The following is a 24,985-nucleotide window of genomic DNA, read 5'->3' on the forward strand; positions in this document are numbered from 1 at the left end:
GATATTGCACTTATTTCAGCGTCAAAAAATGTCAGTGGGTGATTTGATGTCCAAGTGGAATGGTTGTCAGGATTTCAATTTAAAAGCATATTCAACGACAACCGCTTGGTAGAGACAATGCATTCGTTTGCTTCAACATAAAGCTTTTTTACGGGAGATGTACGAAACGCTTCGGTGAAAATGCCAATGCTCTGACGATAGATTCGGTCTAATCACTCAAGCGTGCAACCTCTAGAAGAAGCTTATACCTGGAACCATAATTTACTCTAGAGCAGATAAGAGCATCGTGGAGAAACTTTCTAAATGTGTTTTTCGTTGTTCAATTTTTTAGAACTTTTTTTAAATATTATATCCCGCTTAACTTTTATCTATCCATCCACAAATACACTTGAGGGGTGAAAGTAACTTAAATTTATAAATATTTATAGTGAAATAAGCACATCCTCAAAATAAAGAAACCATTCTGAGGAGAAAAAAGGCAATTACTAATGAGAAGCGAACTCGAACTAGATAAACATGTTTTTACTACAGTATTTGTTTACAGTTTCAAAGGAAATATGATCTTAAAATAAGTAAAAAGATGAAAACATATTTTCAATCATTTTATTTACTTTTTTTTGTTAACTTTTCGACAATGCCTGATTGATTTCTATTTTTTGTTGTTGTAGTAGTTTTAAAAGTCAATTTGCAATAAGGTGATATTCCTGTGGTCGGTTTTCTGGATGAATAATCGGAGTTTCCGGGAGGAAAAATCATACTGCCCTCGCTTGAGACTGTCTAACTCAATCGCGTTGTGAAAAAGGCCCATAAAAATTGCTCACGTCATCGGTGGGACTCCAATTCAGGTGTCTTCTACACGATGGGGAGAGAAAAAAATACGCCCTCGTGCGGTTCGCAGGAGGGCCTATTTTTTGTGTTTTTCGCTAAAATCTATTTTTATTCTAGACTGCAATCTACCTACGTCTTTTTGTCCTGTTAATGCCTTACACTGCGAGGGTTACTACATTCAATAATATTTGAAACTGCAGATATTCATTGTCAGAAAAAAAAAAAGTGTTCAGGTGATTTCAAGATAAGGCTATCCAGTGTGCCTCATTGACAGTTTCTGGCCAAGAATCCACTCCTTATTTTCGGAGATGAGATGAAGTTCAAATAATGAAATTTAACGATGTCTTGGAGATACGTTTGAGTGTAACGAAAGAAATTTCAGACATGCTTTGCCATAGGCAGGGATCATCGTCGTAGCAACACAATTGGCTAGACAGGGTATACAAACAATACGTGCGGTGAATTATACTTAGTAAATGAAAGAGCATCAAGACTCAATATGTTCTACATTATTAATCAATTTAGAAACTTATTAATCATATGGGAAATGTTGAGTAATAACTTGTTCCCAATAAACCATACAAAACTACCTATTACACTAATTTTTGACTTGATCAAACTTTTAATTAATAGAAGCCAATTACATTAAGTTTCAAAACAAAGTTTACAAACAAATTTTTTACTTGTCCATGGGTCTGAATCTAAGTAGCCTCATGTCGGAAATCTACTTGTCCAAAATTTAAGAGTTATATTTATCACCTTTTCTTCCTAGGATTAGATATTACGGTAGATATATAGATGATGTCCTCTGTATTACAGACTCAACCACCATATAGAAAATTTTATATACCTTTAATGATATTCACTCTAGACTATGGTTTACTTTAGAAACTGAGAATGTGGACAGTGGTTCATTAAATTTTTAAAATTTCACTCATACCCGTAATAATAATGATATTTTATTTAAAATCCATAGAAAACCCACCAACACTGGCTCATTGGGGCACATTTTAGGAAGGATGTAGAACTGCTGGAACGAGTACAGTGAATTGAACAAAGGATTGCTCTTACAAAAAAAGCTTAAGTTTTGCAAATTAGTGTCTGGAGACTAGGCACCTGCGAGGTGATCTGATTGAGGTGTATAAGGCCTTGAATGGATTGAGCAAGCTCAATGCTGATGGGACTCTTCCTATTGTCCAGATTAATCGCCTGAATGGGCATAAATTCAAATTGAGGAAAGACAGTTGTAGAAGAAATGTGCGGAAATTTAGCTTTAGCCAGCGGGTGGTTGATTGCTGGAACAAACTTCCATCTGTCGTTGTAGAAGTTGACAGCTTAAATTAATTCAAGGCAGAACTAGACAAACATTTCGAGCGAATGGATGGGTGAAATGGGAAGTTGTTTTTTTTTTTTTTTTTTTTGGTTGATGCTCTATAAGCTTGCTTTCTTGCATCATGTCTCTACTAATGCTAATGTTTTTACATTATAACAGCTACAATCCCTTCATGTACAAAAGATCGATCATTTTAAATTTAAATTCCTTAAAGCATTTAAATATTCTTCATCTGAATCTGCTTTAAATACAGAAATAAAAATATTGACAAACAGATTTTAAAACGGAAGTTACCTACTATCAGTAATAAACCAGATTAAGGAACAAGCGGATAGTCGGCTAAAACAAACTGCTCCAAATAAACAATAGTAATGGGAGAAAAAAATATTTTATTTCTTTACCATTTACTTCTATGCTAAATAATAATTCTATCCAATCTTAGAAAATCCGATTTGGTTTATCATATTTCATGGAAAGACTGCGACTCTTCCTATCAGGGATCTAGAAATTGTTCTTTGGACACGACAGTGAAACAGCACAAAAATTCAGTCCTTGCTTCACGTTCTTCAGCCTCGGAAGAGGCTGAAGAACGTGAAGCAAGGACTTCACGTTCTTGCCAAAATTATTAATATCCAACACAATTATACGAAATTATTAATAGCTGAAACACTCGAAATTAACCCCAGGGGCTCACATCTGGTGAGTATGGGTTTGGCACACCCGGGGTCTTGAGCTGGATATCATCATTCTTCTCTTTCTTGGTGATTCCCTTCTACTTCCGACTCTCTCAGGGTAACTTGGAAATTTTTTTTTCGCTGGTGCAGCTTAAGCCTCAGGTTTCCTTGCACTGCATGGCTAGTAATAATAATAATAATAATAATAATAATAATAATAATTAAATTACATCGAAATTCGATTAATGTGGGCGCTCCATCCTATTTCAGATTTCTGGTTTTTTATGCGCGTGCTCCAGGATAACACTGATCTATAACACTCATCTATAAATTCAGCCATTCATTTCATGTTTTTACTATCCTGTGATCACGACCAAAGTCGAAAAGTCCTGTCCTTCGGGAAAGTAAAAAAAAAAAAAAAAAAATTAGAATAGATTTGTATTCCTTTTAATTATAGACACAATTTCTTCTTTCGCTCGTTGACAGTTGTTGGTGGTCTGATGTAACCACAGATTCCGGGTACGTTTGATTGCTCATGTTTTCTCTCCGAGTGTAGAGAATTCATTTAGTTATTTTAAATTCTTTTATTCAAGGAGAGTGTCAGGAAAGAAGCGTTTTGCGCATCTATTTCGAGGTAATTCCTCCGATTAGTTTTTAAATTGTTTGAATTATACAGACAAGTATATGCAGATTAGGAGAAAAAATAAAACAAGTATAAATCGTCAGTACACACTGGAGCCGTGACAAGAGTATTCGACTATATATATATATATATATATATATATATATTTCAATGGAAAACCAGACAACAAAGAAACCATGGACTGTACTTTGACAGAATAATATTTCAAGGGTTTAGTGTCAAACAAGCTTAACTACAAAATTGCATTTATTTATTTATTTTTTGAGATAACTTTAGTTTTATTTTATACAAATAACAATGCATATCATGTCATAGAACTGTATATCTCTAGTACTTTACAAGTTAGGGTTGTAAGTACATTTCCGGGTAAACCAAGAAAATGTCAAATGACTTTTTTTTTTGGTTAATTGCAAAAACATCTAACTACAAAATGATTTTGTAGTTAACGTTGTTTGACATTAAACCCTCGATTTATGATGTTTATTCCACTCAGTTCACTTTTCCAGCTTCAAAACTGAACCCTGCGTTCATTTGTAGAATGCCCATGACGACACCAGCCACTTTAGTGAAGCTTCATTGTTCAGATGATTCTGTCCTTCATACTCTCTGGTTGAATATTTAAGTATATTGAAGACTACCGTAGTATGAAACGGGAACTATCCTCAGTCATCATTTTCAAGGATCAGCCAGAGAGGTGAGAGAATGATTCCTCCTGGCGTGAGAATGGTTCCTTGCAAAACCATCCAGGACATGGCGCCCAGGTTTGCTTGGAGAATGGATCTTGAAATAATGAGGGCTTACCACCACTCTGTTTATTCACCTTAGGATCTAATATTGTAATTCGAGGAATCTGTTTTGGTAGGGAGCATAGAACCAAATTTCGGAAGCGCAAAGTAATGCAAAGTAAGGCACTTCAGGAATTATATCGGAAAATATTGTCATAAATTGTAGTCACTTCATAAAGTGTGTCGTTAATATTTTTTCTAGTTATAATATATAATTAAAATGTGCTTTTATGCAAAAACATATTGAAGCATCCTTTATATTTTAGTTGATTTTCTTTTAATTTTATTTGTTTGAACTTTGACTAATTCCGCTTTCTATTGGCACTGGCACCGTTATCGCTACTTGGAGATCTAAATTTTTGAAGGAGGAGAGGAGGATAAAAAAAAAACTGAAACTTATTTCGTTACCTAAAGAACACAAGCGTTTCACAAACCATAGCTCCTGCTTATCTTTTCTGTTTCTACGACTGGCGCACATACGTGTGAAAAGGAAGTAGTGTTTGTACAGTAAAACGCCTAGACCAATAAACAGTGTCTATAGCGGACACGACTGCGCAGCGCGTGCATTCAGCTACCAGGGGGATATTTTTGGATAGAAAGAGAGCCAGAGATAGAGAGAGAGAGAGACAGAACTTTGTATGCGTGCGAGGGTTAGAAGAAAGCCTCATCTTTCTATCGAGTCAATGACATAAAGACTTTATTTTTTGTTACTACTTCCTGCCTTGGGCCAGTTCAAGTACAGAACCAACGGGCAATGAGTAATCCAAATGCTGTCGCCGCTGTCAGTTAACGGAAGTCAATTCATGCTTGGCGAGAGATGGCTCTGGCAAAGGAGCATATTTCCCGCAGGCAAAAAGTGTGGTTTGGGATCGTAGTAAGCCAGGTAGTGTGCGGAGTGCTCCTGTTGGTCTCAGGTGTTCTGGAGATCGTTTTCAATTCCCGCATCTCTTGCGCCGATTTTAGTGGCAGTTCCTGCATTTTTGGTGTTTATCTAATAGTGGCTGGAATCTGCGGAGGAGTTGCATATAAGAGGAGTACAGTGACAAGCAGTTACATCCCTCTGTCAAAAGGGAAACGCGCAATATTCATTATCTACGTATTTCTGTGTGTTTTCATTGCCTTGCTGTTAGCTTTCAGTGGAACAAACTCCGAATCGGCTTTATGTGCCAAAACAATGAGTGATTATTTTCAGTTTGGTCCAGGTATGGCTTACACTGAGGATATATTAATTTTGAATCATTCTTACTGCCGCAGTTGTTCGTTTTATTTGTATTTCTTTCTTTAAGAGTTACCTAGCAAAACTTTGAATATTCCATGTTAGGAATTACAGTATTAAATTTAACGGATTGAAGAATATTAAGAGTTTCAATGTCGTTATTTAATAAAAATAAATAAATGTTATATTTGCGTATTTAAAAGTACTTGTCCATATATAAACATTATTGTTGAGTTGCACAAGAGATATTCTGGCCTACCAATCTTTCATTTTGGAAATAAAATATAAGCGCTATATTAATTAAATTTCAGGCATTTCCATTAGGGCAATTTTTAGAATAATACCTTAAATATTATTTTTATTATTTTAAGTTAAAATAAAAGAAATAATCATTTCATAAAGAGAACAGTGCAGTATTGAAAGTACTTTTTTATTTAATTATTTTTTAAATCGCTCTCTGGGAAGAAATTGTATGCTGATTGTCCGTCATGCAAACCCATTCAAAAGAGGGCTGTAGATTCGACAAGGTAAACCCAAGTTTGGGAGACCCATGATTGTTAACCGCCGAAGACATCGACAGTGTTCATGATTGATTTGGAAGATCGTCGGATTGGGTTATCTGGATTCATTACGAAAATCCAAAGACTAAACAACAGTCACGGAGTGGCATCATAAAGGATCTCTTCCCCACAAATAAATTTCTAAAGGCACTATCGGCTTCTAAGATAATGGCATCAGTTTCTTTGGACGAAGAAAGGGTGATATTTACTGCTTCAAAAGGATAAATACATTAATGGCAAATATTATCTTCCTTGCCACTGAAATTTCATGAGCAATTAAAGGCCAAACATTGCGGAAAACTCCTTAAAGAGTCCCTTCCTTGTATGACAACGCTCCCAGTCACAAGGCTCGGATAACCATGGAGACAGTCCACAGTTCGTGTTATGAATTATTGTCACACCCATCCTGCTCACCAGATACGGTGCCTTCGGATTACTGTATCCTGAACCGGAAAAAAAAAAAAAAACATTTGAAAGGATTGAAATCTGAAACAAACAAATATAATGATATCATTCATGCGCAAAGGTTGTTAAGGGTGGAAGAGTGGTTAGAGGACAAAGATAGTGCTTTCTACGTAAGAGGTCTAGAAAAGATAAGGGAACTTCGCATTAAAGTGCGCGGCCCTTAGAGGTAAATATGTTGAATAAAAGTTGATTTATTTTCAGATTGTTTCATTCTTTCTATGGCGGACCATAATGTTTTTCAAATTCCCCTTTCTATACTGTCAATTCTAATGTAAAAACGAAACCTCTTATCATCCGGTTTTTTTTTTTTTTTTTTTGTTGTTTATTTATTTATATCTAACATGCTTTGTTATGTTTCTGTCTGCTAGCCATTGATGCGAACGATTGTGAGTTTTAAAGAACAAATGTTTTGTTATTCTAATAAAACAGGCACCTGCGAGATGATCTGATTGTGTATGAGGCCTTGAATGATATGAGCAAGCTCAATATCATTCAGCAGAAGTTCAAATTGAGGAAAGACAGTTGCAGAATAGATGTGCGAAAACTTGCCTTTAACCTTTAACCAGCTGGAACAAGCTTCCATCTGTCGTTGTGAAAGTTGATAGCTTAGACAAATTCAAGGAAGAACTGGTCAAACTTTTGAAACGAATGGATTAGTGAAATGGGAAGGGGTGTTCTTTTTTTTCTTTTTCTTTTTTTTTTGGTTGATGCTGTATAGGCTTGCTTTCTTGAATGTTATGCCTCTACTAATGTTAATGCTTGCAGTTCACAAATGAGACTAAATATCCTTTGTTAAGCAAAGGAACTGGAAGTCATTTGAACTGCAGGCTCACTATTTGACACAGAATCTTAAATGTTTTAATGCTTTTAAATAATACAAATTTTAGCGATCATTTACAAGGAAATATTCAGATCGCAATTGCATGCAACCATAATGCCACATGTGCAGTTCTGATATAGCAAAACGACATTTCCTGCTTCTTTGTATCAGAAGGCATTTTTACTGAAGCAGGTCTGCAGATCTTAGGGAGGTCTGATAGATCACGCGTTTTCCTCATTGTGGCCTTGAAATTAGTACAGTCTTTACATGCTTTTAAAGGCAATCCGTCATTATTCCACATCATAGTTTTCTTTGTATCTATTTGCATTTATTCACTTTTATTTGTATTTCTTCTGTCTGTGGCTGTTTAAATAAAAAGATTTATTTTTAGGCCCATGTGTGTGTGTATTATATAGAAGAACGTAGAGATTTTCCAGTCGTCAATTCCTTTCTTTCCCCACTTGTCTGAGGAGACTTTGACTATTTTAAACATAAAGCGCAAAATCTGAAGTAAACTTTAAAATTATATCACGCAAGAATTGATCAATGAACGAATTAATTAATCAACGAATCAATTAATTAATGAGATTTTTGGTATTGGTATTTTCCAGAAAATTATATTTTTATTTCTACGCACCGCGATCAACCAAAATATGCTTTGTAGTCAATTATTTGCCAGTCCCTGCAGTGTGATGCCACTCAATAAACAAAAGACTTCACTAAACAGAGTATGGTAATCCTTTGTGGCAGCTTTGTCGTTTGGGCAATTCTGGGTTGGATTACTGGAGTAATTTCTAAAGTCCTCCTCAATCGAAACTGTAGTAGATTAACTACAGTTTCGATTGAGGAGGTCTCCGCTATCAGGCGAAGGAAGTAGGGGCCCCTCCCTCGTCAGGATTTTCAGTTCGCACAACATACATCCATTGAAAACATGTTGATTGGATATGAACGTTAGCACACGTTAAAAATAATAATTCGAATTTAGAGATAAATCATAATTTTATTGATATCAATATATACTATATATGATAGGTACAATATTTTGCAATTTGACTCTGCCTTTGCAGCAACAACAAGGCCACGGCTTCACAGGAAGTGACACAGATGCATTAGTTGGAAGGCGGCCAACATCGAGGTAAAGGAGTTCATATCGCGAGTGCAAAACAGCGTGAAAAGTATGAAATTAATAAGAAAGAACATATCTATAATATCAACAGGAATAAAAGAAAAACAAAAATAATTACCCGGCCTAAACTCGATGAGAATTTCACGCCATCGAATGGAGTCAGTCAGAGAGATTTATCTTTTGATTAAGGTTCTGAGATGATGATGACATCGTGTGCAGAGCTGAAAGGACACGTGCCTACTATGCGTAGGGACGCCTAGTATAACGAGTTTGCCATTTGTCAGTCGCTTGGTGATGTCTCAATTCAAATACTGCCAGAGACTGGAAGAATTCTTAAAAGCCTCTTCAATGGAGGCTGCACTTAGCGATCTCAGCTGGATGTAGCGAGGTCCCCCTCTTATTATTCTGAGAGTTTTCACCTGCAAATATTCAGAAATATGTGATCCACTTTATACAAATATAAACTGAAATTGCCAAACCATTGCTGGTATCAGAATCTGCTCTCGGCAAAATATCGGCTGGAATAATTCATGGAGTGGACACGAAATAATACTAAGATTGATCGATAAGTTCGTTGACTAACCATGACAAAAATTAACAGTAACAGACATTTAATACTTTTTTTTTTTTTGCGTAATATGAGTGAATGAATCAGTTTTCATCTCAATTATCATTATACGTAGTTTTTTTTTTTTTTTTTTTTACAGATGTTTCAGCATTATTATCATGTTTGTAGAAATCGCATCTCTATCCAGAGTTCAAACAGTAACAACATCATTATCGCTTTCAAATTTCATTAATCTTGACAAATGTAATTTCGATGTTGCTAAATATAGTGAATAAGTGGGGGGGAGGGAATAAATTTTTATTGCAGTTCCACTTTTGAAATGATGCATTGTCCTTATGAAACATGACATTTTTTCGAAGTGCATCGCTTCTCTTTTTAAAATTGTTCTGAAATAAAAAGAGAGAGAAAATATATTATTTTCTGTTAAAATTTTGAAAAGACATATATAAAGGTAGTAAAGTAGGTAGTAGGTTCCGAGCGTGATGGGTAAAAGGAAGGATTTATCGGACTTTGATAAAGGGCAGATTGTGGGAGCTCGACGAGCGGGTGCCTCGATTTCCCAAACGGCTGAACTGGTGAGCTGTTTGAGAGCCGCCGTAGTTAAAGTGTACCAGGACTGGCGTCAAAATGGTCAAACAACGATCCAAAGACAAAATTGCAAAGGTCAGCGAAAGGTTGAAGTTAGAGGTGAGCGCTGGGTCCGACGACTCGTACAGGCGAACAGGCGGAGCACTGTGTAAGAGTTGACTACCCAATACAACATGGTCCAACCCGGAACAATATCTGCCACGACCATGCGTCGCACGCTCGCATGTATGGGCTATACCAGCAGGCGACCTCTGCGGCATCTTCTCCTAATCAAGGTTCATCGGCGTAAAAGACTCGCCTGGTGCAAAGAGGATGCAAGTTGGACGTTAGAAGACTGGAAGAAGGTGTGTTGGTCGGATGAGTCACGTTATTTACTCCGCACTGTGGATGGTCATGTACGGATTTGGCATCAACAATATGAGGCTCTTGATCCATCGTGTATGGTATCAAAAGTGCAGGCCGGTGGAGGCGGTTGTATGGTGTGGGGCATGTTTCACTGGCAGGAACTTGGACCCCTAGTGCATGTGGAACAACGTATCACTGGTGTCTGCTATCGTCAACTGCTTGTTGTCTGTGTACACCCCGCTTTGTTACACTTTTTCTCAAATGGCGATGGTGTCTTCGAAGATGACAATGAATGCGCCGAGCCATCGGGCACTTGTGCAGGAATGGTTTGAGGAACACAGTTCTGACTTCCAGCATATCGATTGGCCTCCGAACTTCACCGATATCAATCCCATAGAGCACTTGTGGGACACTATGGAAAGGCATATCAGGCGTTTGGATACACCAATCACCTCCATACCTGCATTGCTGACCTCATTACGCACAGCTTGGTTGGCCATACCTCCTGAACGCGTCCGACATCTTGTTGAATCAATGCCACGTCGGATAGCTGCTGTACTGAGGGCAAAAGGAGGATCTACGAAGTATTACGTAGGTGGTCATAATTCAGTGATCACTTAGTGTATACAGTAATTTGCTTGTGTCCTTCTGTCCGTGACACTCTGTGAACTTGAATAACTCAAAAACTAAACAAGTTATTGACCTGATTCCTATCGCCATTGGAATCAATGATTCCACCTCGATCAGATCACCTGCGAGGTGATCTGATCGAGGTGTATAAGGCCTTGAATGGTTTGAGAAAAATAAAAAAAATTTTTTTTTTTTAAATCCAAAAAATTTTCTGATCGATTTTCAAATCCCGAAAATTGATTTAATTACCAGCGAAACTAACTTGCCATTTACTTTGAAGAGAAAACAATTTCTTAGCTTTTGTCATCACAATCAACAAATCTCAAAAAATCACTCTTTCAATGAAGTTGGCGCGTTTCTCTCGTGGACAACTTTACGTAGAAATTTCCAGGTCCTAATAATTTTTGTGCAATACTTGTAATTATTTTTTAAGAATGATATTCTAGTCAACCATGTAAAAAATTATCAACTTGCATTTTTAGTCATTTTATTACCCGTTCCATTGACATCTTAGCTAGCAGCGAATGGGGCAGAAGAAGAGGTTATGTCGATATCAATCTTTACTTCTCAGAAACAGCTTATTATTATAATATTCATATAATAGAGATAGAGGTATTTCACGAACTTCTCAATCATCACTTTTATTTTAGTTTAAAATCATTTAATTTATTTTAAACTCAGCTGGCGTAAGAAATTCGCGCACTGTTTTTTCCTTTCATTTATACAGAGACGTGCGCGCTTTCTAGGAAACTCTACGGCACCTTAGGGCATATGATGTGATATAAAAGATCGATCACAGGCCTAAGGTACTGGGAGATTTTGAGGCTTTCTGGGTCCCTATCGCAGCAAACTGTTGTGGACTTGGATGTTATTTTTTGGGATCCCCCTTTATACTAGGGACCTGCGAGGTGATCTGATCGAGGTGTATAAGGCCTTGAATGGTTTGAGAAGCTCATTGCTGATGGGATTCTTCCTCTTGCTCAGATTACGCACTTGGAGGGGGGCATAAATTCAAATCGAGGAACGACAGTTGTAGAATAGATGTGGGCAAATTTGCCTTTAGCCAGAGGGTGGTTAATTGCTGGAACAAACTTCCACCCGTCGTTGTGGAAGTTGATAATTTAAATATATTCAAATTTCACTATACATTTAGTATATATATTCATAGTTTAAATATATTCACTGGGTGTAATAGGACTAGATCTAACATGGTTTCAAGACTATTTTCATAATAGAAAAAGTATAATTTTTTATAATGATGTTCATTCGGAATACATTAATATACAGAGGGTGTTCCACAGCGTTCTTCTCTTGGCCCTTTACTATTTAGTATATTTCTTAATTTATGCACCAACATCGAGCCATGATGATGAAGAGGTTGAAGAAATGTACACCGAAATTGAGAGTCTTCTAGATGAGCAGAAAACCAACTACACTATTATTATGGGGGACTTCAATGCTAAGTTTGGAAAAAGACAAAACAGCGCAGAAAGGGGAACTATAGGAAATTTTGGAATTGGTGAAAGAAATGTAAGAGGCGAAAGACTTGTGGAATTTGCAGAATCTCAAGGACTGTCAGTAATGAACACTTTTTTCAAAAAAAGGGTGAACAGAAAGTAGATATGGAAGAGTCCAAATGGATTAACAACTAATGAAATCGACTTCATCCTCACTAACAGAAGATATATTGTGAATGATGTTACCGTCCTGAATAAGGTAAATGTTGGAAGTGATCACAGAATGGTAAGATGTACACTTGATATAGATGTAGGAAAGGAAAGGAAAAAACTGACTCGAGTAAATAATACAAACGTCTTTGATATAACAGAAGAGGAGAAAAAGCAGTATGTACTGGAACTTAAGAACAAGTTTGAGCTTCTGCAGACTGCTCAGGACCAAGATATCGACGAGGAATATTACAACTTTCTGAAAGTGATAAAGCCCAAGAAACCTATAGGGAAAAAGAAATCCAAAGAAGAAAAAATTAGTCAAGAAACACTCGTCATGATGAACCGAAGACGACAAATGAAAAGCAAGAAAAACACTGACAGGGAGAAAATTGAGTATACTGAGTTATGCAAAGCCATTAGAAAGAGACTCAGAGAGGACATAAGAAGATTTAACACAAGAAAAGTAGAACGAGAAAACAAAGGATTTAAATCAGCAGCCATGAGCAGTAATACAGAAAGACAAATGATACTGAAACAGAAGAACAGCGATGGTGTACTTATAAACAGCAGAGAAGGCATAATTCAAATAGCAGAAGACTACTATAGAGAATTATACAAGGAGCGAGGGAATGATGCCAGCAGTGGGGAAGATGGATTGCAAAGTAGCAACACATACGACATACCCGATATTCTTCCTGATGAGGTAGAACATGCATTGAAGAAAATGAAGAATCAGAAAGCCCTAGGGGAAGATGAAGTTACTGTAGAGTTGTTAAAATTGGGAGGAAGAGACATAGCACAAAAACTGGCAAGACTCTTCACAAAATGTATTATAAAAGGTGTGATACTAAGGAGCAGAATAATGCAGTCATAGTTTGCATAAGAAAGGAGATAAATCAGAAATTGGAAATTATAGACCAATTAGCTTGTTATCCCACATCTACAAGTTGTTCACAAGGGTCATTACTAATAGATTAGAAAGGATACTTGATGAAAATCAACCGGAAGAGCAAGCTGGCTTTAGGAGAGGATTCTCAACTATGGATCACCTTCACGTAATATCACAGCTAATGGAGAAAGCAAATGAATATAAAACACCATTATGCCTGGCATTTGTGGATTATGAAAAAACATTTGACTCCATACAGCATAAGGCAATGTTTCGGGCACTGCAAAGACAAGGCATAGATATCCCACATATTATGATTTTGAAGAAAATATATGAGAATGCTACCTCCTTTATTAGACCACACAAAGACAGTAGGAAATTTAAAATTGAGAAAGGAGTTCGACAAGGAGACACAATATCTCTGAAGCTGTTTACTGCTACCCTTGAGGAAGCTTTCAGAAGATTAGACTGATCGCAGAAAGGAGTTAATTTGAACGGAGAGTATCTAAACCATTTACGATTTGCAGATGACATTGTGGTCATAAGCCACGATCCCAAAGAATTAGAGGAAAATCTTAATCAGTTATGCACAGTTAGTAAGGATTTTGGACTAAAGATGAATATGGCTAAAACAAAAGTAATGATGAACAAGTATTCCACAGAAAGGAAAATAATGATTGAAGGAGCAGTAATTGAAAAGTTTGAGTCATATACTTATCTGGGGCAAGTTATTAGCTGTGATAATAATAAATGGCTGGAAGTTAAGAGTAGAATAAATTTTGGATAGATAGCATTCAGGAAATATAGTCACATACTGAAGAGCAATATCCCAGTTTGTCTGAAACGTAAAATAATGAACCAATGTATACTCCCCACCATGACTTATGGAAGTGAAACTTGGGCACTCACCAAAAGAATGGAAGAGAAGCTGAGAAGCACACAGCGAAGAATGGAACGAATTATATTGGGAATCAGACTGTTAGATAAGAAGAGAAACACATAGATTAGGCAGCAAACTCAAGAAAAGGACATTCTTATCAAAACTAAAGAACTAAAATGGTCTTGGGCAGGACACATAGCTCGAAGACATGATGACAGATGGACTATGAAAATAACAGAATGGTATCCAAGAGGAGCTAGAAGAAAACCTGAAAGACAAAGGCGGAGATGGATAGATGAAATTCATTGAGTTTGTGGGTAGTAAATGGATGGCCAGTTCTCAAAACAGAAGGAACTGGAAAGTTTCTGGAGAGGCCTTCATCCTGCAGTGGATTGAAAATGGCTGATGATGACGATGATGTTGATATTTCTTAATAATATATATTCGTGTCTACAGAAAGCTAAGTTCTTACTTATGCTGATGACATGAAATTGTACAAAGAAATTAATCAGTCTTTGGATTGTGAGGTGCTACAAAATGGTATTCAGTTGATTTACAACTGGATTAAAAGACATGGCCTAAATGTGAAAATTGATAAATGTCATGCCATTACCATAACTGATCCCCATTAACAATTAGTTATCTGTTATAATTACGCTTTAGAATCAGGGCATATTAAAATAATACATGAAATTAAGGATTTAGGGATTTTAAGAACAATTAATGGCTCTTATACATCTCATATTATTAAAATAACTGCCAGAGCATCTAAAATACTTGTTTTAATCAAAAGTTTGTTTTGATTTTGTTGGCCCTGATATCCCAAAACTTGGATTTGTTCGTTCAATTCTGGAATACGCAACGCAGATGTGGACCCTTTTGGAAAAAACAATATTAATATGTTAGAAAAGGTACAAAAATCTCTCATCAGGTTTTTAGTTTACAAATCAGATTGACTTTTTTATGCATAAATATAAAGATTGGTGTAAAATTTTTAACCTTTCCACATCAAAAGATAGAAGGAATATGTTTGATTGCATCCTACTACATTCGATACTTCGAGGCAAAATAGACGCTCCATTGCTACTGTCATGTATTAACTTCAATTGTCCACCTAGGCCTTTGAGGAAACATTATTTCATATTACCAAATTTAGGACAAAACATCTTAAATTGGAATTTTTCAACAGAACAACAGCACTTTTAAATGAAAATAAAATTGGTATTTTTATTAGAAAAAACAGTGTTAAAAATGAATATTATAAACTGATTTTATAGTTCATCATTAAGCTTTATTCATCTATTGGGATTTATGTATTATTTCAACCATTAAAAAAATACATTTGTCGTAATGATGTAAAATTATCTGTTTTTTAAGGTTTTTCTTATTATTCAATGTTTCATACCATTCTTTTTAAATTATTAATACTACCTGTGTTTAATATTTTCCTTATCAACTAGAAATTTATAATAAGTTTTGCTTTTATTTTATAAATATTTTATGTTTTTATTGAACTTTATACGTTTTGTATTTATTCTATAAATATTTAATTTTACTGAAGTTTATGTTTTACTCTTATATGTATATGTAATAATTGTGTAGCAAACTGTATATTAGAAATGTAAAGCTTATTGCTGTTATTGTGATAAAAAAAAAAGTTCTAGTAGAAAGCTGCATTTTGGACAATCACTCGCATAGTTAGCCTTCTGCAGACACATCCATCAGATCCGAAGAACGTGTAGTGCGACTCATCTCCACAGTCTAGGTTTAGCGTACCTTGATCGCCCATTAGACAACGTGCATTTGTTTTCTATTAGAATGCTTCCAGAAGTTGTATTTGTTTTCTATTAGAATGCTTCCATGAAATTGTACAAAGAAATTAAGTAGAAGTGATAAGATGGGAAGAAATATTCTTCCCATCCAACAGTAATGACAGTGAGCATAACGTTGCTCTACAAGCCACACAGCAATTAACTAATCTGGTCAACTTGGTTTCTCTTTCACTCTTGGCGTTACTTTTCTTCCAAACAGCTGCTCATTCTGTACAAATCGCAAATCCGCTCTATCATGGAATATTGTTCCCACATTTGGGGTGGTGCCCACAAAACCTCTCTCAGGCTTCCTGATTCCATTCGGTTAATTAATGATTCATCTCTAACAGAGTCTCTCCACTCGCTTTCTCATAGACGTAGTGTTTCTGCTACATGCCTCTTCTACAGATACTTCCATGGGCACTGTTCTTCTGAATTGGCCTCTATAATTCCCGCTCTCTCTTTCAAAACAGTTCGAACACGTGCAGCCACCAGCAAACATCCATTTACTGTTCAACTTTCAAACTGACAGAACCAACTTTTCATCTTCCTCGTTTATTCATTTAAGTGCCGTTTTCTGAACAACCTTCCTTTATACGTTTTTTCTGAAAATTACAATCTACAGAAGTTCAAGTCCAATGTCAACAAATATCTTCTTTCGTCTTCTCAACCTCCAATCCAAGCACGGTACTAAGTACTATAGGTTCTAATACCTCTCGTGTTTGGGGTTTATATAAAAAAAACAAAACAAAACTTCCTTGCTCGAAGTTAATTGGGCTCGAAATTAATCCTAAAACTGCCCAGATGTCCTTCTCCAGAAAGCATAAAATACATAACATCACCATTCTTTAAATGGCCAACCCATCCAGTCGATCACCAAAGGATCTGGGATTTACCTGGGACAACAAGTTATCCTTCACTGAGCATTTCACTACCACCAGGAAGAAAACACTAGCCGCCATCTGGCGCTAAACACAAGAATTAGCTGGGGTTCAAAATGCTCAACTGGTTTAGGTGCGTTGCCCCGGTAGCCTTATACGCTTCGGTTATCTGGTCTTCAGCTCCTGAAACTACGTTAAAACCTTCCTAAACATAGAATATTGGATACTCAGGTGGCTAAACAAGATTTTCCAATTCCCTTTCACTGTCTCCAGAGGCATTTTGTATGCAATTATGGAGTGGGCACCGTGGATGTTTATTTTCATTTGGACAAATATTCATATGCTGGCCAAGGTACTGACAGGAAGATACGATGCGCCAGTACTTACAGGTATCATCTCGCACGTACGAAGTCAGAGGCAATCGTGCAGCCTGCGAATTAAGCCACTTCGTTCTAATCTAAACTCCTTGAAAAGTTTAAACAGGCTGTTTTCACTAAATACCGTAGAAACTTTAAACCCGTTTCAGGTTAATTGTGAAAAACCTGTGCCCCAATAAGCTCTACAAAAAGACTATCTACCAATAAACAACTGAGTTGTAACACTACTCGCTGGAAAACATAGTGGTTTTAGTACGTAGTTAAACCCTAACATCTTATTGAATACCAATGTTATCCATAGACTTCTGAATCAGTATGTAAAAAAAAAAAAAGGAAAGGGACGCATTACTTTTTGGGGAAAGTCTTCTATTTTGCACAGTTGTTCATATTAGGAGAAAAAATTTTTGGTAATGACTGCATTGAATTTGTGATATTTTTATTTCGATAAAGAAAATAACGTGTAACACGAGTTAAATATTTGTTTTTATTGCAGTTTATTATGGACTGTTTGCACTTGTGTTAACAAAAGTAGTCTGTAGCCATATAGGACATCTTCTCGCAATTGTGGGTGCAGGAGTAGCTGCTCCGGATGCATGTTTCGTCGCACAGCCATTATCGCCATCATCAAGATATGACAAATATTCAGGCGTAGACGGGAAGATAACAATTTCTAAATCAGTACGTAATTTTTTTTTTAGTATTGCTAAAAAAATTACCATTTTCAATAGGTTTATATATTTGCATTATAATAATTGTAAGATTAAATATTTCTGTGAAGTAGTCTTTCAAATACTTTACTTACCGCTGAGGGCAGTGCGATAGGTCGATGTGCATCTGGGCTTTCTGGAATTAGACGTTGACCATTTTCCATGCGTTTGGAAAGTGGCCCGCTTCCAGGCATCTGTTGTATGGGAGTGAGCAATAGGTACGGTGCGTATTCAACTGTTTTCTTTAGGATTTCAGGCTCAATCGTGTCGAGACCTGGGCATTTCTTGCTTCTTACTCGACTAGCGGCCGCGCTAAGCCCGTCCATGGTAAGGGGGGCTCCATCGGCTGATTAGTGTAACTAGCATTGCTCTTGCATATTTGGCGTTGTACTGGTAATATCGGTAACGCTGGTTTCTGGTAGATTGTGTCCAGTATGTTGTCCATTGACTGCTCCCAGGTCATGGTAAGGTTTCCCTGCCATGTCCTGGTGTTGGCATTCACCTCGCCTCTGGGCATTTTGTTGGTAGTTACACTACAGACTAGGCTGTTGTTGTTGTTGTTGTTTGGTTTTTAGGAGCATTAGCAACTAAGGCCATATTGCTCCGGGATATGCGGTGGTCATTCCCTGACCTTTCCGCATCCTCCGTATTTGGTGTTGACGGGCTCGAACCCCGGTCTAATCAAGAAGCGTGTGCTATGCACTGCTGCTCCTTCCCACCTGGCTACGGAGGCGCCAACACAGACTAGGCCCCAGGGGTCATTGTTTCCTTCTGTGGATACTAAGAGCTCCCAAGAACGTCTTTTGCTCTTCTTAATGGCATCAGTATAGCGGTTTCTTATCTCTCTATATTTCTGTCGCAGGTCTTCGACTTCATTTTCAGGCCATGGTCTGCGGCACCTCTAAAAGTCCTTCCTTGCTGTTATCGTTTGCCGCCGGAGCGTGGCAATTTCTCGAGTCCACCAGGGTACCGCCCCCAGTTGGGGGGGGGGGTTCTTTCTTATTGCTTGGTTACTGATAGTTGTCATCAGCTCCATAGTACTTTTCTGCAGTTCGTCCGGACTTTTCAGTGGGTTCAGGATTCGTGGGTTACTGCTGATCGCTGTGGTGAGTATTTCTTTGAATAGCGACAAGTCCGCTTTGGCGACTGCGTATCTATGGCATGTTTGATGTTGTTGTTGCTCTTGTCATTGTTCTTGTTACTGTGCAAGTTATAACTTGGTGATCCGAGGTGGTCCAGGCTTCCTCCACCCTCCAGTCGGCCACGTGGTTTACCAGGTACCTAGTGGCTAAGGATATGTCGATGGTGGCCTCCCAGAGGATGTTACAGAATGTCGGTAGCTGGTTTAGGACCGCTAGCTGTGATCCTGTCAGGTAATTTTTGTTCTTTGTCTCAAGTCATTTTTGTCCGTTGTCTCTGGTCTCAGGTTGTTGTCCGTTTGCTGTCCCTCTTCTGTCATCTTTAGCGCTGTACCATAGCGGGGAGAGGTAGTTGACATCCGCTCCTATTACGATTCTTTCTTTGGCAGGGTGTTCTGTAGATAGCGTAGGTAGTTGATGGCGATCTCTACTTCTTGTCCCCGTCTACTGTATAAAGCCACCACGTAGAGGGAACCTAGCGCTGTGATGAGTTGGACACAGGCTGCCCAAGCCGTGCATAGTTGCGTTATTCTTGTTGCGGTAATATTTTTGTTTCTGACAATACCACCGCCCACGGGGTGTCTTCCTCTGTATGGATTACTTTTTATTGTAGTAGTTAGCCCGCCACCCGCCTTGCATGGATGTACGGCTCCTGTAATATAATAATGTCTATGTTCTCTTCATCAGCCTTGACCAGAATCTGGTCAGCCACCGCTTTTGCTCGCTGGGCATTTGTTTGTATTATTTTGATCATGGTTGTTATATTTCTTAATTTTTGTACCCATAATGGATTTTGTTCTGGTAGGTACTCTTGGCTTTTATATAGATTGGGCAGTTAGGATCCCTGATTGAGTGTGTATATTCGAGTTTCATTGTTTTATAATTTGCGCACGTGGCTTCCTTGTCTTTGTGTGGGCAGTCTTTATGGTCCGCATGTTAGGACCATCTGGGAACAGACGTGGCCGAACTTACAGCATCTAAAGCATTTCGGTACTGCCATCCGCTCTCGAAAACGATAGCTTCCCCATTCTATGTAGACCCTTGTCCGGTCCTTTAGGACTTGCCACGCCTCTGGGATAAGTTCCACAGTCCAACTGTTTTTATACTCTTCTCGCCTTTATGTGGTACTTTGGTGTTATCACTTGTTGTTGTTATTTGGTTTTTAGGAACATTAGCAACTAAGGCCATATTGCTCCGGGATATGCGGTGGTCATTCCCTGACCTTTCCGCATCCTCCGTATTTGGTGGTGACGGGCTCGAACCCCGGTCTAACCAAGAAGCGTGTGCTACGCACTGCTGCTCCTTCCCACCTGCCTACGGAGGCGCCATCACTTCTTGCGGCTCCTTGTCCGGGATTTCGCGTTGTAGGTTTCTGTGGTAAAGTTCTTCGGCTAACTGGGTGGCCGTGATTTCTGGGCTTACGTCATAAATTAATATGTTCGGTCCCTTCCTTTTGGGCGACTGGGCCGTTAATCTAAGGGCGTCAGTTTATGGTTTTCAATGATGCTCTGGATTTCTTGTCTGGTCTCTGTCTGTATTACCAGTCCTACGTCTCTCATCTTTCTCATCCCATTTATTCGTATTAGTTTAAGGTCCTCCTTCATGTTATTTATTACTTTTACTTTGAGATCTTCGCTTGTGGGAATTTTTCCTGTTTCTTTCGGTCCTTCCAACACCAGGTTTGGTGTTGGTAGGAGCGTCTTCTCTTCTGGTGTGTTGTTGTCTGCTGTGTTTCAGTTGCTGTTGGGGTTCTTAGCGCTTCTCAATATGTCGGGGCACGCTGTGGCATTTGTCTTGCTCCGCATTCCATATAGGTTTTGTAGCCGTGTGGCTATTCTCTCACTTTCTAATTATGTATCATGGAGAACTGTCTCCATTTTATGAAATATTGCCACAACTTGGGATCTCAGTCTGGAGGAGACCCTGTTAGAGTTCTCTTTGAATATATTTTCAAGGACCGTTTTTAGAATGAGTGTTTTCTCATATACGGAGCCCTCTGGAAGAGTGATTCCTGCTGTTTGTCGTCGTTTTTGTTTCCCTTTGTGATGCTGTGGGGTCAGGCTGCTCTCTAAACTCGGTCTGGGAGCAGGTTCCCCGTTCCATTTTGGGGATCACTCACTTGCGATTTTTTCGCTTGGCTTGGGATGCACCTGGTCGGGTGTCCTCCATCTCTTCTGTCTCGTCAATAATGTCGACGTCGTCGCTTTGTGACTGAGTCAAGTGTTCCATAATTTTTTCTGTTTTCCCTTCCATTTTGCGAATTCCGGATAACCGGGACAGTTCGGTTTATCGAGCGTATGTTGGGATGATCTGGTAGGGCACTGCTGTCAGACGATGCCCTCCACAAGTCTATGGATGAATTTGGGGGCACACAGATGTTATTGAAGTTTTGGGTAATCTCCCTCGGTCACTGGGGGGGGGGGGGAACAGCCTGGTGTGAAAATGCTTCCAGAAGAGCAGGAACACCCCCCCAGAGGGGCTTCCGGGGGCGCCGGAGACGATGGTGTCATCAGTAATTCCGTAGGATGCATAGGTAAGGAGTTTACAGTCAGCCAGGCAAAGTTAATGGCAAGACAGGGAGAGTCACTGAATTCGTTGCTTCTGGTTTAAGATGCACATAATTCACTACAAGGCGCCTCCGTAGCCAGGTGGGAAGGAGCAGCAGTGCGTAGCACACGCTTCTTGATTAGACCGGGGTTCGAGCCCATGACCATCAAATACGGAGGATGCGGAAAGGTCAGGGAATGACCATCGCATATCCCGGAGCAATATGGCCTTAGTTGCTAATGCTCCTAAAAACCAAATAACAACAATTTACTACAAGTTCAGCAGTTATCAGCACAGTTTGGAGCAGACTTCCTGCTCGGTTTTAACACGGGTTGGGAAATTCCCCAGTCAAGTGCAAACAAACAAAATGCCAGAGATTTAAGTGTATGGATATTGTACGTGTGGGGAGCCAAAAAAATATATATACAATATCAAATAACGAAAAATATTTTAGAATGTGCCAATATTTTTCGTTATTTGATATTATATTTTTTAGCTCTTTCAAAAATTATTTTATAAAGGTTTCCTTCTGCAATTCTCTTTACTTGACCTTCCCCTTTTGTTTCGTTTTATTATGTATGGTTTATTTTATTTTCGTTCTACTGGTTTGCTATTCTACTGGCATTTGTTTAATTTTATTTATTTTTTATTCTAATATATATATACAACATATTGCTTTCTACAGCAATTTGTTGTAGAAAGCAAAACAGTAAGAAATTTTAACAAAAAGACATTTATTTACAAGAAAAAAAAAAAAAATCAATGATAATAAAATGCAATGTGACATTTTTAAATAGGAAACAGAGAAAATATAAATCTAAAAACTGAAGTAATGAAAAGTTAATTTTACATACTTCAAACCATTGAAATTATTTGAAATTTGCCGTCATTTCTTTCTTGTGTTAATCCGCCAGCTTACCTTGTGCCAGGTAAGCTGGCGGATTAACACAAGAAGCGATGGCCACTGCCCACACGCTGTTATTGTACGCACTCCCATTAATTTACATAATTCATTTAGGCTATTTGTGGCTGCTGGTCCAAGGTAAGCATGCCACCTGCGTCCTACGTGTAAGCACCCATACATGGCAGCACTCACAGAGAAATGCCATATTCATGAAAGTCAAACACGGATGTCCAAGCTGAAATGAAGCAATTGGTCAATGAAAATAAAAATAAAAGCAAAACTGACAAAGATCGAATTAAAATACTGTATATAAAAATCCGGAGTTGAATTTCTGTGGTCAAAAAGTAGGGACGGTATTTTGGGGGCGAAACTATACACTTCTCAATTGCAAAAACCGTACGACAAAGGCACGATAATTGTGTCTGGAAATATATTTCTGTTTGAATAAAAGTTAGAAAAAGTGCACAGATTAAGTAAACGAAACTTGTATCGATATCATTAGATGTAGGGCTGCTCCTCGCGAGGTGTTTCTTTTCCTTTGAAATATCCTATTCCAGTATCATTTTGAGGCACGAATGTTCACATATCTAACGTGTGACGTAAACAAACAGCGTAATTATTTATTTTATTTTATTTTATTTTAAAAAAGATAAGTTATCGCGTTTTTATATATGCATTTAAAATAAAACTGTAACAAAAGAAAAATACTTTCACTTAAATGAAAATACTTTTATCCTTAAGCGCAATATGCACTCAGGATGAAAATGAAATATCAGTGTATAAATCTTTAATAACGGAAACTTTATAATAACAGCCAATAGCTGCTTGCGGCCGTCGTAGCAGAGTGGTCAAAGCCAAAATGCGCTAGTACACGTGCTTTGAGTGACTGGGATTCAAGTCCGTGACAGCTAAATATGGCGCTGTTCTCGTATTCTCTCTATCGTGTAAACTCCTCTGATCGTGTGCTCATCCCGGAGTATTAACGCAAACATTTATTTATTTTGTTTTCTTAACCAGTGGCAGTAAAACCGCAGTAATCTGAACTTACAGCACCATCAATGTTCTTTAACCTTTTATCAGCTTATTATTTAATTGATATGCATGTATTATTTAATTAATTTATCATTATTATTATTTTTATTTTAGGCACTCCATCTACCTGAAGCTCATACCCATGTTCAGGAGGCCCCAGGAACAGGAGAAAAGTTGACAGTTGTCACTCTTCCTCACGCTGAAGGAATTGTTTATGCGGTTCCTGAGGATCAGTATGTTATTCGTCGAGGAGAAGCCACATATGTAACACCGCCTGGAAACACGAGGCTAACAGCTTTTTTTCCAACCTACACAAAAGTGGATGTTGATTAATCATCGAGTCTAGGATTATGGGAAAGGTCGCGTAAAGTAGGAGGGCGAAGGAGATGTAACTGCGCACTGTCAGTATTAGGAAGAGTTTGATTTAAAATTGCGTAAATGCAAATTAAATCACTGGATGGAAGGAGTCAGCGTTTGGTGTTATAAAGCTTGCTTTAATAAGGATTTTTTCTGCACAACTTTAAATGTGTTTCCATTCAGAGAAATCTACGGCTGTAAATGAAACACTTTTCACAATAATAATAATAAAAAATATATTAGTTACGGAAGTATGCGCCAATGTTGCTAAGTATGCGGCTAACACACCCAAAATTATATAAATAAAATTAAGAACTGATGCGCGGAATTTTAATGAGTTTTTTTCACAACGTGGTTGAGTTAGTCTCCAGCGAGGGTTACAAGATTTTTTCTCCCTGAAATTTGTGTTTTTCTTCCAAAAAACAGGCAGATACTTAGATCCTAACTACCGATTATGGGGATCTTTTATAATATCACATCTCCAAGTTGTTTCGTACTTTTGTATTCGATGTTAAAGAAAATGGGGCTCGCTTTTAAAGGAAAGCATGTTGGATAGATGTTTACAATCTAATTAAATGGACCAATGTGGACATATTCCTTCGGAAGACACATTGCATCCAATTGCATAAACAGCTAGTCAGAGCGGTAGGACATAGTTAATTGTAAGTTTTAGATCTTTTCCTGGCTTAACGGACGATTATCTTTGCGTCAAGAAGTCCGGAATCTGTCATATAAAACGGGCAGGTGATGCATAGACTTTCATGAAAGAGATTTAATCATTTCATAATGGATGTCATCAGGTTCAACTATTTTATGGAAAATGATATTATACGATGAAATCCCTTTGATAAGAAGTGCTTACTTTTCACTTTTCTTTTTCGGGACTTCGAACCCTGAGTAAGATGACATTGCAGGTATGGCAGAAAATGCTCCTCTAAGAATACTGGCTATTGCAAGTCATGGCATACTGTTAATGAAAAAAAAAAAGAAAGGAAGGTATTAATTTCTCTAAACCAATCTTAATGATCATGCAAAAAATGTGGGATTACATATAAAGTTTCTCTTTTTTTTGTAACAGATTCAACCAAGATTGATTAGAAGACCCAATTCTATCCTATGAAGAGTCGGATTTTGAGATAACGCAAGATCGTATCATTTCTAGAGCATTACACGAACACAAATAATGTTTATTCGTTTATTATCTAATTGT

At 37.8% G+C, this 24,985-nt stretch overlaps 1 protein-coding gene across 1 annotated transcript; it reads left to right on the forward strand.

The window, feature by feature from the left end:
• Window positions 1-4,863: 4,863 nt before the first annotated feature.
• On the forward strand, window positions 4,864-24,094 carry LOC150076564 (uncharacterized). Its single transcript, XM_090387029.1, has 3 exons — window positions 4,864-5,465; window positions 17,583-17,767; window positions 23,533-24,094. Exons 1-3 carry the CDS (start codon window positions 5,081-5,083, stop codon window positions 23,749-23,751), a joined length of 789 nt encoding a protein of 262 aa, XP_090243155.1. The 5' UTR covers window positions 4,864-5,080; the 3' UTR covers window positions 23,752-24,094.
• Window positions 24,095-24,985: the final 891 nt, after the last annotated feature.

Source organism: Mastigoproctus giganteus, chromosome 13, assembly GCF_048544385.1.
Source record: "Mastigoproctus giganteus isolate SK-2022 chromosome 13, ASM4854438v1, whole genome shotgun sequence".
In the NCBI taxonomy this organism is placed as follows: Eukaryota; Metazoa; Arthropoda; class Arachnida; order Uropygi; family Thelyphonidae; genus Mastigoproctus; species Mastigoproctus giganteus.